The sequence below is a fragment of the Muscardinus avellanarius genome, assembly GCF_963383645.1.
Source record: "Muscardinus avellanarius genome assembly, chromosome: 4".
NCBI lineage: Eukaryota > Metazoa > Chordata > Mammalia > Rodentia > Gliridae > Muscardinus > Muscardinus avellanarius.
In genome coordinates this window covers 39,750,927-39,765,768 of record NC_137789.1, presented here as the reverse complement: position 1 = coordinate 39,765,768, position 14,842 = coordinate 39,750,927, and the positions used below count along the sequence as shown (strand labels likewise).

At 42.4% G+C, this 14,842-nt stretch overlaps 1 protein-coding gene across 1 annotated transcript in view; it reads left to right on the top strand.

Annotated features, from left to right (window-relative positions):
* The window catches only part of SPAG1 (sperm associated antigen 1), a gene marked incomplete at both ends in the record, with an annotated part of 67,714 nt that extends 54,393 nt beyond the window's left edge, over positions 1-13,321 (top strand). Inside the window, 3 exons of the mRNA XM_080693730.1 lie at positions 11,142-11,306; positions 12,722-13,090; positions 13,190-13,321. Coding sequence (XP_080549856.1) covers positions 11,142-11,306; positions 12,722-13,090; positions 13,190-13,321 — 666 coding nt within the window. The remainder of the gene's footprint in view (positions 1-11,141; positions 11,307-12,721; positions 13,091-13,189) is intronic.
* Between the last annotated feature and the right edge of the window lie 1,521 nt (positions 13,322-14,842).

The following is a 14,842-nucleotide window of genomic DNA, read 5'->3' as shown; positions in this document are numbered from 1 at the left end:
TAATATTCCAACTAGAAATCCTAAAAATTAACAACAATAAAGGCAAACAATACAATTTAGAGATAGGTAAAAGTCTAACATAAATAATGAATCTCCACAGATAACCAATCTTAGTTGTCTGTTGGATGGAAAATCTTTTTTCTCTGGTTCTGGTGAGTGTTACCTATTTCTTCTTTGTAGTTAATCTCTTTGAGTATTTTCTCTAGCACTGGTTTTGAAGACATAAATTCCTTCAGTTTCTGTTTGTCATGGAAGCTTCTTATTTCTCCATCTAATTTGATAGAAAGTTTTGCTGGATAGGAAATTTTTGGCTGGAAGTTGTTTTCTTTCAGAGTTTGGAATATGTTACTCCAAGCCCTTCTGGCTCTCATGACTTGGTTTGGGAAGTCTGGAGTGATTCTAATTGGTTTGCCTCTGAATGTCAATTGGCCCTTTGTTTTTGTTGCCTTTAAGATTCTCTGCTTGGCTTCCACATTGGTCATTTTGACAATTATGTGGCGTGGTGATCCTCTTCTCTGATCCTGTCTAAAGGGAGTTCTATAAGTTTCCTGGATCTGTGTATCAACCTCTTGCTCTGTATTTGGAAAATTTTCTGTTATTACTTCCTTGAAGAGATTGTTGATCCCTTTGGTATCACTTTCTTTTCCCTCCTCTATTCCAATTATTCTTAGGTTAGCTCTCTTAAAATGGGCCCATATTTCTTCAATATCAGATTCCTGCTGTCGGATATTTTTTTCTAGATTAGAAACTATGCGTTCATTTTTGGATTGCTCATCTTCTAAGAGCGAGATTCTGTTCTCCATGTGGTCTAATCGGTTGTTTGTGCTTTGAATTGAGGCCTTTACTTCATTAATTGCATCCTTTATCTCTTTTTGGCTCTCTCTGAGTTCTTTTCGAAGCACCTCTATTATTTCTACAGTTATTTTCCTGATTTGATCTTCTAGAAATCTCTGATTTTCTGTTTTATCAGGTTCTGATGTTGTGGGGTTGTGCGCATTCATTACTCCAGTGTTATTCCTCTTTCCCATGATTTCGGAGGTTTGTGCCTTCTCTGGGTTCTTCCCTTGGGTCACTATGGCTTCACTTAAGATGCTCTGGATCTCGAGTCTGTATTATCTCAGACCCCACTACTCCTTTACTGGGTTGTATCACAGAGTCTCCGACCCAGGGAGTCGATAGAGGCTGCTTTAAACTATGGGGGGTGCCAGGTTGCACGTTCTCTTATGGTGTGATATCTCTGCCACCACCACTCCCTCACTGGGTCAAGTCCCAGGAGGCACAATACTGGGATTTCTCCTCTGTGGCCCGCAATTTGACTCACTGTTCTTGAGTACACAGATGTAGCTGTACTGGACTCAGTGAATTCACTGCTGCTGCCACCGCCCGGTGGCAATATGGCGCCGCTGCCACGCCCTCGGCAATGAGGCTGGCGTATTTTTTCTTCTCTGGTTTTGATTTCCACTCTGAATCCCTGCAGCGTGTGCTGAGCTCAGCCACTGGGAGTTTTATTTTTATTTATTTATTTTTATTTTATTTTATTTTATTTTATTGGTGCACTGTATTCATACATCATAGTGGGATACAAACTTTTGTAGACATACATGCACACATCGCCCAGTCAGCCCCCACCCGATCCCCACCCCATTCTCTCCCCATCCCTCCTTCCCATGCTTGGCTTAGTGGTTGACATCTAGTATTATAGCAATTTAACCAAAATTAAAAATGATAATCTCACATAACAGTTTCATTTGTCTGATACCAAGCGTTTGATGATTTAAAGATAGCATTTCAATATTTCTTTTTGCTTTCTTTCTTACTAGAGCATATTTTTTTCTGTTTTTTTAGGTGAAACTGTCATATATTTATTTATTTTTCAGAAAAAAATCTATCCTAATATGGAGTATGAATTCTAGATACCCAAAACGATCTTGAAAAAGAACAAAGCTAGCAGATATATATTTTCTGATTTCAAACCATATAAAGCTACAATAATTGAAACAGTGTAGTACTGTTCTAAAGGCAGATATATAGACCATTGGAGTTAAATACAAGCCTAGAGCTAAATTCTTCCCTATATTGTCAAGTTATTTTTGACAAGGTTTCCACGAACATTTGGTGGTGGAAATAATAATCTTTTAACTAAATATTGTTGAAAAATAATAATTACATGGAAAAGAATAAAATTGGACCTTTACCTAATCCCACATACAAGTATTAACTCAAAATAGATAAAAGACCTAAATATAAATCTTAAGACTATAAACTTTTAGGAGAAAATCTGGGTCATAAAACCTCACAACATTGAAATTGGCAGTGATTTCTTGGATATGATTTCAATGGCACAGGCAACAGAAGAATATACAAACTCCCTAAAAAATAAAAAAAATATTGTATATCCAAAGACAATGTAAACAGAGTTAAAAGTTACTAATAGAATTGGATAAAATATTTCCAAATGCTATATCTGAAGGTATATTAATATTCCAACTAGAAATCCTAAAAATTAACAACAATAAAGGCAAACAATACAACTTAGAGATAGGTAAAAGACTAACATAAATAATGAATCTCCACAGATAACCAATCTTAGTTGTCTGTTGGATGGAAACTCTTGTTTCTCTGGTTCTGGTGAGTGTTACCTATTTCTTCTTTGTAGTTAATCTCTTTGAGTATTTTCTCTAGCGCTGGTTTTGAAGACATAAATTCCTTCAGTTTCTGTTTGTCATGGAAGCTTCTTATTTCTCCATCTAATTTGATAGAAAGTTTTGCTGGATAGGAAATTTTTGGCTGGAAGTTGTTTTCTTTCAGAGTTTGGAATATGTTACTCCAAGCCCTTCTGGCTCTCATGACTTGGTTTGGGAAGTCTGGAGTGATTCTAATTGGTTTGCCTCTGAATGTCACTTGGCCCTTTGTTTTTGTTGCCTTTAAGATTCTCTGCTTGGCTTCCACATTGGTCATTTTGACAATTATATGGCGTGGGGATCCTCTGCTCCGATCCTGTCTAAAGGGAGTTCTATAAGTTTCCTGGATCTGTGTATCAACCTCTTGCTCTATATTTGGAAAATTTTCTGCTATTACTTCCTTGAAGAGATTGTTGATCCCTTTGGTATCACTTTCTTTTCCCTCCTCTATTCCAATTATTCTTAGGTTAGCTCTCTTAAGATGGGCCCATATTTCTTCAATGTCAGATTCCTGCTGTTGGAAATTTTTTTCTAGATTAGAAACTATGCATTCATTTTTGGATTGCTCATCTTCTAAGAGCGAGATTCTGTTCTCCATGTGGTCTAATCGGTTGTTTGTGCTTTGAATTGAGGCCTTTACTTCATTAATTGCATCCTTTATCTCTTTTTGGCTCTCTCTGAGTTCTTTTCGAAGCACCTCTATTATTTCTACAGTTATTTTCCTGATTTGATCTTCTAGAAATCTCTGATTTTCTGTTTTATCAGGTTCTGATGTTGTGGGGTTGTGCACATTCATTACTCCAGTGTTATTCCTCTTTCCCATGATTTCGGAGGTTTGTGCCTTCTCTGGGTTCTTCCCTTGGGTCACTATGGCTTCACTTAAGGTGCTCTGGATCTCGAGTCTGTATTATCTCAGACCCCACTACTTCTTTACTGTGTTGTATCACAGAGTCTCCGACCCAGAGAGTCGATAGAGGCTGCTTTAAACTATGGGGGGTGCCAGGTTGCACGTTCTCCTATGGTGTGATATCTCTGCCACCACCACTCCCTCACTGGGTCAAGTCCCAGGAGGCACAATACTGGGATTTCTCCTCTGTGGCCCGCAATTTGACTCACTGTTCTTGAGTACGCAGATGTAGCTGTACTGGACTCAGTGAATTCACTGCTGCTGCCGCCGCCGCCGGTGGCAATATGGCGCCTCTGCCACGCCCTCGGCCATGAGGCTGGCGTATTTTTTCTTCTCTGGTTTTGTTTTCCACTCTGAATCCCTGCAGCGTGTGCTGAGCTCAGCCACTGGGAGCTTTAAATGCTGTCTGCGCTGAAAGATCCCGCCTGGCTGTTCCGCAGCGGCTCTCCTGGCTTGCTGTAGCCGTCCGTTGAGTTCGCCGCTGCTGCCGGCAGTATGGCGCTGCTGCTGCGTCCTTGGGCGCGTGTGTCTCCTCTGTGGCCCTGAGCTCTGTTATCAGTCCGCTTTCTCTCTGGAGCCTGGTGGTTTTTTTTGTTTTTCTGGTGATGGTGTTTTCTGGCTATGAAAGGCGCTCTTTTTGTGGTAATGGAGATTGGTTGTTAGCGGGACTCTTAAGCCCCGCTTTTCTCGGTCGCCATCTTCCCGGAAGTCCACTGGGAGTTTTAAATGCTGTCTGCGCCGAAAGATCCCGCCTGGCTGTTCCGCAGTGGCTCACCTCGGCTTGCTGTAGCTGTCCGTTGAGTTCGCCGCTGCCGCCGGCAGTATGGCGTTGCTGCCGCGTCCTCGGGCGCGTGTGTCTCCTCTGTGGCCCTGAGCTCTGTTCTCAGTCCACTTTCTCTCTGGAGCCTGGTGGTTTTTTTGTTTTTCTGTTGATGGTGTTTTCTGGCTATGAAAGGCGCTGGTTTTGTGGTAATGGAGATTGGTTGTTAGCGGGGCTCTTAAGCCCCGCTTTTCTCGGTCGCCATCTTCCCGGAAGTCGAAAATGCATTTTCTAAAATTTATTTTAATTTTTTCTGGTACTGGGAATTAAACTCTGGGGCATTCTATCTCTGAGCTACACCCCTAACCCTATTTATTTTTATTTAGTTTATTGTATTGATGTCTACAATCCTCCCATCTCTTCCTCCCACGTATTGGGATTACTGGCATGTGCCAGCTTGAAATGTATTCTTTAAACAATTTTTTTAGGTCTAATTCACACATTGTAAGGGTGCAGGGTATTGACTTTTTTTTTTTTTTTTTTTGATACTGGGGATTGAACCCAGGGGCATTCTACCAACCTACATACCCAGCCCTATTTTTTAATTCTTTTTTTTTTTTTTTTTTTTTTTAACAGAGTCTCACTAAGTTGCAGAGGGCCTCACTAAATAGCTGAGGCTGGCTGCAAACCTGAGATCCTCCTGTCTCGGTCTCCCAAATACTGGGATTACAAGCATGCATTGCCACGCCCAGCTTGGACATTGACTTTTGATAAATGTATTTCTCCTTGTAGCCACCATCCTAATCAAGATATAGAACTTTTCTTTCTAGAAAATTCCCTGTGCCCCTTGTGATCTCTTTCTCTCTGTCCCTTCCCTAAGCAACCATTCATCTAATTTGCATCACCATAGCTTTGCTTCTTTCTGACATGACTATAATAAGTGTGGAGCACTCCATTCTTTGGCTTCTCTCAGTCAGCATAACCTGAAATTCATTCATGTTATGTGAGTATGAGGAGTTGTTCCTTACATCACTGAATTGTTTAGAAATACCGCAGTTTACTCCTCAGCTGACAGAGCTGCCGTGCCTTGCACATTTCTTATGGACTTTTCATGAACTGTATAGTTGGAGGCCAGGTATGGGTGCGAGTGAGAAGGGCGAGAAGGTCAGATCGTGTGGGGCTGGGGGCCATGCTGGGGAGACTCAACTTGACCCTGGAGGTGATGGAGCCACTGAAGGGGGGTGGGGTGAATGTGCCATGATGGATCCGATTTGGGACAATGTAGAAGACAGATCAGAGATGGGTCCATCATGGAATAGGAAAATAAGCAAGAAGCCACCAAGGTGAGAAGCAGATGCCCAGAGGAAGGTAATACAGAGGAAAGGGAGAAGATCTGTTTGTTTGCTACAGCTGCCATAACATTGTGCCTCAGCCTGGGTGGCTTAAACAACAGAAATATATTTCTCACTGTGCCGGAGTTCTGCGATCGAGGCAGGGTCGGTGTTCTGAGGCCTCTCTGCTTGCTGTGCAGATGGGCATCTTCTCTGTGTCTTCACAGGCCTGCCCCGGTCTGTGTCCAAGTCCCTACTTCTTATATGGACACCAGTCACACTGGAATAGGGCCTACCCTCTGAATAAATTGAAACTCGATTGCCTCTTTCAAGGTCTAGCTCCAAATATACTGACATTCTGCAGTGCTGTGGGTTTGAATTTCAACTTGCATTGGGTGGACAAATTCAGACCATAACAGAAGGCAAGGGGTTGATTCATGGTTGTTTGATGGTAACTTTGGCGGGACATAGTGAGGAAGACATTGTCTGGGGGAAGGTGGGGGTGCCTTCCAGGCTCTGGGGGGGTGCTGAGTGGTATGGTGTGAAAATGGAGGGTACACAAGAAGCGGGGGCAGCATTAGGGGGCAGTTTTGACCTTTCAAGTTTGAAATAGTTCTTTTACTCCTGCCCGTCACTGAAAGGGAGCTATCTGGGTCTTGGAGGGCAGCGGTGATGATGTTGCATAATGCACCAGATGAGCACCATGATGTGCACAGTGCCCAGGCTTTTCTAGATCACAGCTCTGCTCAGGCTGAAGCAGGGTCGTGCCTGCGCTTCCCACCAGGACACCGATGCTGCCACCTGAGGGAGTCACGTAGCTGCACCATTTTAGGGTGTCATTGTCCATATGACCCTAACAGCCCTACCCCCCTTTTTAGTACAAGACTCTTTTTTTTTTTTTTAATTTTGAAACAGGGTCTCACTAAGTTGATGAGTGTCTTGCTACTTGCTGAGGCTGGCCTCAAACCCATGATCCTTCTGTCTCAACCTCCCAAGTACTTGGAATTACAAGCGTGCGCCACCACACCCAGCTTCCACAACACTCATTTGTAAAAATCACATAGAGATTTTCTAGTTGGCACTATGAATTAAGAGACCCCATCAAAATTTGCTTAATTCTCGGAGTGAATAGATTTGGGTAAATGTCAGTACATCTGTACAACTCATGAGTACATGTGTGTCCAAGCTCTCAGAGCAGGTCTACCCCATCCTGCTAGCCTATCTCTTAGAACCTGTGTATCTGACTAAAGATTGAGAGCTGCACATCATAATAAGGAATAGAATTTTATATTTCCTTGGAATGAATTCTAGAAATTCTAGTAGGATGCAGAAAAATAGTCCCAAATTTGAGTGATCCCATTCCGTGAGATTATGAGGCTTGTAGCTTGTTTTTCTCTGGTTTTACTTTTTATAGCCTAATTTATTTGTCCAGCAGGTTGAGCTGTGTGCCAGGCAAATTCAATTTCAGGCTCTTCAGAGGCTGCCACCATTTATAAAATGCATCAGAACTCGGCTGGATCCAGTTGCTTAGTGCGAGGGGGAAGGGCGCAGGGGCTCACTGGCAGCAGGCGCCCTGCTGGTGCCTCCCGGCTGAGCGGCCTGCTTGCTCAGATCTTCTGTTTGTTTCCTAGCTGCTTTTAGCAGGGTGTGGGTGTGCATGTGTGTGCCCGTTTTGAAAAATATGTACTACTGTTCTTTACAAAAACAGGTATCTGAACATTTTGCTTTTGCTTATTGTTTTTTTCTTATTGAGTGCCAGTTATATGCTGGGTATTGTCAGTACGGAGGTGAATAGGACATGAAGCCTTCTTAAAGAGCTTTCAGCCAACAGGGGATGCTACAAGGTGAAAAATATAAAAAAGAATAATATCTTATAAAGTAATTATTACTTGTATAGTTTAAGCATGTCTATTAATAGTAAATATTATCACCAGCATATGTGATTAAACTCTTTTTCTTGAAAGGCTTACTGAGGTTGTTAGCAACTTTTTTTGGGGGGTAATTGGGATTGAACATGGGTGAACTCTGCTTCTGAGCTATACCCCTAGCCCTATTATATTTGTCTTTTCATTTTGAAAGGATCTCGCTTAGGTTGCTGCATGCTGGCCTCATGCCTGCGATCCTCCTGTCAGCCTTCTGAGTCCTGGGATTACAGGCACGCGCCACCACGCCTGGCTTGTTTGCAACTTTTAACGTTCTCCACACTTTGAATAAGCTGTGTTCTTTCTACTTTGCATGGTGGCGCTCTCCTCAGGTTTCTAGTTCTGACAACTGTAGCAAAAGGAACTTCTCCCTTGATCACACCCATCCAACCTTTGCTTTTCTTACATCATGACAGTCTGTGATTGTTTTACATATTCATGTGTTCACTTGTTTCATTTCCTCTCCTCTTTTTTTTTTTTTTTTTTTTTTTGTGGTACTGGAGATTGAACCCAGGGGCATTCTACACCCGAGCTATACCCCAGACCAATTTTTTATTCTTTATTTTGAAACAGGGTCTCACTAAGTTGCCGAGGACCCCACTAAGTAACTGAAGCTGGCTGAGAACCTGTGATGCTCCTGTCTCAGCCTCCCGAATGCTGGGATTACAAGTGTGCGCCACCACGCCCGGCTGTTTCCTCACTTTTTTTGCTTCTTCTGTGGGATGTAAGCTTGCATGAGGGCCCATAGATTGTGCTTTGTCTTCCCAGCTCTGCAGGCAGGGACTGCGTAGTGACCACTTGGGAAGTGCACCCTGGCCGCCCTTCCTGCCATTCTGCCCTCTCCTCACCCTGCCTGCCTCCCTCTTAGCACTTACCAGGCTGCTCCCTATTTTTTCACCAGACTGCTCTCCAGCAGCCTTTCTTGAACGAGTGAAAACGATCACATCAGCTCCTGTGTGTGGGACTCCACTCCTGGGGCCACAGCTCACGGGGTCTCCATTTCCAGAGGGTGTTGAGTTCCTCACTGCAGTATCATGCACCTCCAGGCACTGCCAAGCAAACACCCCAAGCCTTATTTCTTTAGGCTGCAGGTGCCTTGTTTTTAAAATGGAAACAGTAAACGTTAATATTTATAGGGTTATTATGGGTAGATGAATACTTGTAAAATGCTTACAGTGAGTTTGCTGTCAGCCGCCTCACTCCTTCCCTTTCATGTATGGGTCCCCACCCCAGGACATGCATAAATACAAGGTCATTTTTTTTCTAGTACTTCCATCTGGACTGTTTTAACACAGTGGTATGTGGAGATGTTACTAATTGTATATAATGTCCTATAATTTGTATACAATTTATCTTTTTTTTTTTTTTTGGTGGTACTACGGGTGAAACCCCAGAGGCTTTCTATACTCCCAGACCTTTTTTTTTTTTTTTGGAAACAGGGTCTCACTAAGTTGCCGAAAGCCTCACTAAGTAGCCGAGGCTGGCTTCGAACCCATGCGGTCCTCCTGTTTCAGCCTCCCAAGCGCGGGGATTACAACCATGCGCCACCATGCCGGCAACAATTTATCTTTTTTTCTTTATAAATTAGAGCGGATTTAAGAGGATCCCATCCAACAATCGCTGTTGATCTGGTGTGCTGCTGAGGGATAGGGAGCCGTGTGGCATCGCTGCTGGCCTCCTGGGCATGGCACGAGCCACAGCTCAGCTCCTCGGCGGCCCAGCCTTCCATGCTGGGGTCATTACTGTGCTATGACAGGCATACATCATCACGGTCCCCTGCCGCCTCACAGTGTGGCTTCATCAAAATATATGTCTAGCTTGAAGTCCTAGAACGTGGCCTGTCGCAGGAGACTGATGGTGGGCACCTGTTTGCTACCAGATTCGGTGGCCATATCTTACTGATCTTAGATTCCTTCTCTGCTTCTACCTTTCCAGTTATGACTAACTCAGAAATGAAAGGTTGATGCTAAGCCTGCTGCAGACACAAACCACTCTGAAGGGTTTTATGGAGCAAGAATATTATAATAATGAACCGGGCGTGGTGGCACATGCTTGTAATCCCTGCGCTTGGGAGGCTGAGACAGGAGGATCACACGGGTTCGAAGCCAGCCTCAGCTACTTAGTGAGGCTCTCGGCAACTTAGTGAGACCCTGTTTCCAAATAAAATATTTTTAAAAAAAGGTCTGGGAGTACAGCCTGGAGGTAGAAAGCCTCTGGGTTCCACCCCCAGTACCACCAAAAAAAAAAAATTATAATAACTCATTTGTATATATTTTTGTAGTACTGAAGATTGAACTTGGGGCATTTTACTTAGGAGCTATACCCCTAGCCCTGTTTTATTTTTAGTTTTTAACAGGGTCTCACTAAGTTGCTGAGAGTTTTATGACTTGCTGAGGCTGTACTCAGACCTGTGGTCCTTCTATCTCATGAGGCCTCTCAGGTACCAGGACTATAAACATGTGCCACCACGTCCAGCTCCTTTATAGCTTTTTTTTTTTATTACTAAGTTATGACTGGCTTTATTTTTTTGTTTTATTGGTGCACTATAGTTTCACATCATAGTGTGGATCGTATGGATGGTGTTTGACAGTGGCACACATTCACACTGTGCTTGCCCCTCTGCTTCCCATCCCCCCCAGTGAGTGTCCAGGCTGACCATGCTATATTCACACTTAGTCACATATTCTAATGTAGCTCCCCCATTAATCACCCCAGCCTTCTTCCTCTCCTACCCTTCCATTCTAGCTTTGCTTCCTTTATAGGTTTTAAACTATTAATTTTATTTATTCATGAAACCTTATAAAAATTAGAAGAGGGGTTCTATTATATTGTAAAAATGAGAAAGATGAAGCTTATCTCTCTCTGTTGCCCAGGCTGGCCTTGAACTCCTGGCTCAGATGATGCTCAGGCCTCAGCCTCTTGAGTAGCCAGAATGACAGGTGCCACCACCACACCCAGCTTAGGCCCTGGTTTACGTTTCGCTGCTGGGAGGTGCCAGTGTGAAGCTGTTCATTCTTTAACTTACTTTTCAGCAGACAAGTGCCTACCAGATATTAAGGAGAGGGAAGATTGTGGAGATAGATTGAAGTTGAGTTTACTAACTCTAGATCCTGTGCTCTTTCTTCACTAGTAGGTATTTGCTGCATCGTGGGTCATACTATTTCAGCTGTAGACTCACCCAAGGGCAGACTTTGCAAGAGTGATAGAATGAGAACCCCTGCACACAGTCGCATAACTCACTTTGTGACTTTGGCTACTGGAGGCCCTGTTTGTTTTTAGTTATAAAAACTATTTTCTGAGTCGGGCGTGGTGGCGCACGCTTGTAATCCCGGCGCTTGGGAGGCTGAGACAAGAGGATTGCACAGGTTCGAAGCCAGCCTCAGCTACTTAGTGAGGCTTCAGCAATTTAGTGAGACCCTGTTTCCAAATAAAATATAAAATAGGTCTGGGAGTGTAGCCCGGAGGTAGAAAAGCCCCTGGGTTCCACCCCCAGTACCCCCCCTCCACAAAAAAGCTATTTATCTGTATTTCTACTTTCAGAATTATCAGAAAAGCATCATTGACCTCAATAAAGTTCTCCTACTAGACCCAAATATTGCTGAGGCAAAAATGGAGCTGGAAGAGGTAACCAGATTGCTCGATAATAAGAGTAACACAGCATCACTCAACAAAGAGAAAGAGAGACGGAAGATTGAAATTCAAGAGGTATTTGTGTTTGGTTATCTTTTAAAGTACTCTTGGATATCTTATACAGAGTCTAAGGTCATATTCCTGTGAGTTCTACAAAAGTTTTTTATTCTGATGAGCAGTGAAAACTTACCAGTGACAAGGAAGTCCTTTCAACATAATTAACCATGTTATTTCGTGTGTGTGTGTGTGTATGTTACTGGGGATTGAACCCAGGGGCATTCTACCACTGAGCTACATCCCCAGCCCCATTTTATTTATTCTTCATTTTGAAACAGTCTCTCTAAGTTGCAGAGGGCCTCACTAAGTAGCTGGGGCTGGCTGTGAACCTGCGATCCTCCTGTCTCAGCTTCCCAAATGCTGGGATTATAAGCGTGTGCCACCATGCCCGGCTAACCGTTGTATTTCTTGGCATACGTAGGTCCACGGATGGTATTGTGTGTTTGCATTACCTAAGTTCTTCCTTTCTAGGCCCATATCCAAGGCCCATATCCAAGGCCTGTGACTGGTAGAGCTTCCACTCCAGAGCTGGTGGGAGCCTTGGCCATCAGGTCTGTTTCAGGGTAGACCTGTAGAATGCTGACACACCTGACACACTTTCAGGGGCATTGCAAGCTACACCCCATGGAGATTTTTCAGACCTTTTTAACATTCTGAAATTAGATCAGGCCTTTAGAGATCTTGGACTACCCCGGGCTCACACCTGCCTTTGTGATTTGCAGTAACTAAACCATTTTTCTTTGATATTAATGAGGAATGCCAGACCATAGATTCCTGTACATTCATGAATGCTAATATCATACAATTTATGGTCTTATTTTTCCACTAAGAGGATAACAGATGAGAGGAACTAGGAAGCTGTTTTTCTTTAAGCAAGAAATAAAAATGACTAAGGAGAATTGAAAAAATAAAAGCTCACTTTTCTGTTAAATGTAAGAAAATAAGAGCAAATATAAAATTTATCATGAAAAAGAGAAAACTGTTATAGGTCTTCATTTTGTGCAACATTTTTATTCATGGAAAGCATTAAATATATAGAACACTTTTATAAATTTGATCTTTACACCAAAAAAAGTTTTTTTTTTTTTTTTTCAGGGGCATTCGACCTTTGAGCTACACCCCCTGCCCTATTTTTTATTCTTTATTTTGAAACCGGGTCTCACTGAGTTGCGGAGGGCCTTACTAAGTAGCTGAGGCTGTCCGCGAACCATGATCCTCCGGTCTCAGCCTCCCGAATGCTGGGATTACAAGCGTGTGCCACCACACTTTTTCTAAAAAAGTAAAGATTTTACAGTTTAGTAGAAGTTACAGATATTCTGCTTAGAATTTGATCAAAGTCCAGTCTACCTGTGGTTTTCGATTCCCGATTTGACAAATGTAACTTAGGACATCGTGGTAGTCTTGGTGTCACCGTATACTTTTCTCTTGTGAAGGTGAATGAAGGCGACGAAAGGCAGCCGGGAGGAGCCCTGGGGGCGGCCTCCACTGCCGGCCAGGCTGCTCAGGAGGGCGAGGAGAGCGGGCCCCCCGCACACTCGGAAAGGCTTCAGATCTCCAAGCCGAATAATGCCTATGAGTTTGGTCAGGTTATGAATGCTATCAGCACCAGAAGAGATGAAGAAGCCTGTGCACACCTTTTAGCTATCACTGCGCCAAAAGATTTGCCAATGTTGTTGAGTAACAAACTCGAAGGGGATTCATTCCTCCTCCTCGTTCAGTCCCTGAAAAATCATGTTATTGAAAAGGACCCCTCCTTAGCGTATCAGCATCTTCTGCATCTGAGTAAAGCTGAAAGGTTTAAGGTAAGCGGCAAAGTCTTTTATTAATAGCCATAGGCTTTTAGGGTTTTTATAACTCTACAAATATTACTTGTGTTAATATAATTCTTTCCCTTTTTTTAGATGATGCTGACACTAATTACCAAGGGCCAAAAAGAGCAAATTAAACAGCTGTTTGATGATCTTTCAGACACAGCAAACAACCACTTCACTTTAGAAGATATACAAGCCCTGAAAAGGCAGTATGAGCTTTGACTCGCAGCTACTGTCCGGTGTCTTCCATGCATGTATGTGTTCAAGTCATGCTGGTGAGATGTTTCTGTAATCGAGTTGCATGGATAAAATCTGGTTTAGAAAAGATCCCTTGGTCTGGACTATAAAGCATTTTACTTATTTTTATATACAGAACATGTATATTCTATGGTCTGCTTTTTATTAGTTGTAAATATTTTCCTATATATCAGAGCCAACATCTTTATATTTAATAAGTATGTTTGGAACTTGTTAAAATACATTTTAATTTATAGTATGCATTTTCTTTTAATAACTCGTGTTAAAACTTTGAGTTAAGCTGTAGTTCTTTGGGCTATGAAGGAGATCTCTTAATTTTGATAGAAGTGATTTCTTTAAAGTTCTTTTTCAAAAGTAAAAGTCATTAATGGTGATTATTATATCACTTTATATCCTGAGAAGAAAAACATAAAACTCATTTTATACTCCTAGTGAATTTTAGTCAGTTAAAATGAAATGCAACACTGAAGTCCCTGGTGAGGTAATTATTAAATAAATTGTGTTTGTTAATTTACAGCCATTACGGCAAACTTATTTATTGTTTTCTATTAGGAAGTATCGCCTGATGATTAAGAACAAAACTTGCCACATTAATGCCACTCTTTCTAGGTTTAAAAAAGTTACTTCCCCTTATATATTGCTCATATAAGCAGAACAACCACTACACAAAAACAGGGCATTTATATCTGGATTGTGACCTGCATAGTGTTCCTCATACATTTAAATCATTTTTGAAAGAGGGTCTCACTGAGTTGCAAAGGGCCTCATGAAGTAGCTGAGGCTGTCCACAAACCTGGATCCTCCTGTCTCAGCCTCCCAAAAGCTGGGATTACAAGCGTGTGCCACCATGCCCAGCTTCTCATTTTCGTTTTCTGTGATTTTCATGATTATATTTATTTCTTTACTGTGAAAAATGAGGACTCATGGAAAGTTCTTTTGTTAGCTGGGTCAAAATAAAATATTGAAATAAAATAAAATATATTTGAAATAAAATGTGCAGGTCTTGATCAGTGTGTAGTCATTTATTCTTTTTTCCTGCAGTACTGGGGGTTGAACCCAGGGGTATTCTACCTCTGAGCTATGACCCCCAGACCTATTTTTATTCCTTATTTTGAAACAAGGTCTCATTAATTTGTGGAGGGGCTCACTAAGTAGCTGAGCTGGCTTTGAACCTGCAATCCTCCTGTCTCAGCCTCCCAAGTGCTGGGATTACAAGCGTGCACCACCACGCCCAGCTCATATTCTTAAATTTTTATAAAAGTAAACAATGGGCCGGACATGGTGGTGCATGCTTATAATCCCAGCATTTGGGAGGCTGAGACAATAAGGATTGTGGTTCACAGCCAGCCTCAGCTACTTAGTGTAGCCCTTTGCAACTCAGTGAGACCCTGTTTCAAAATAAAGAATAAAAAAAAATAGGGCTGGGTGTAGCTCGGAGGTCGAATGCCACACACACACACACACACACACACACACACACACACA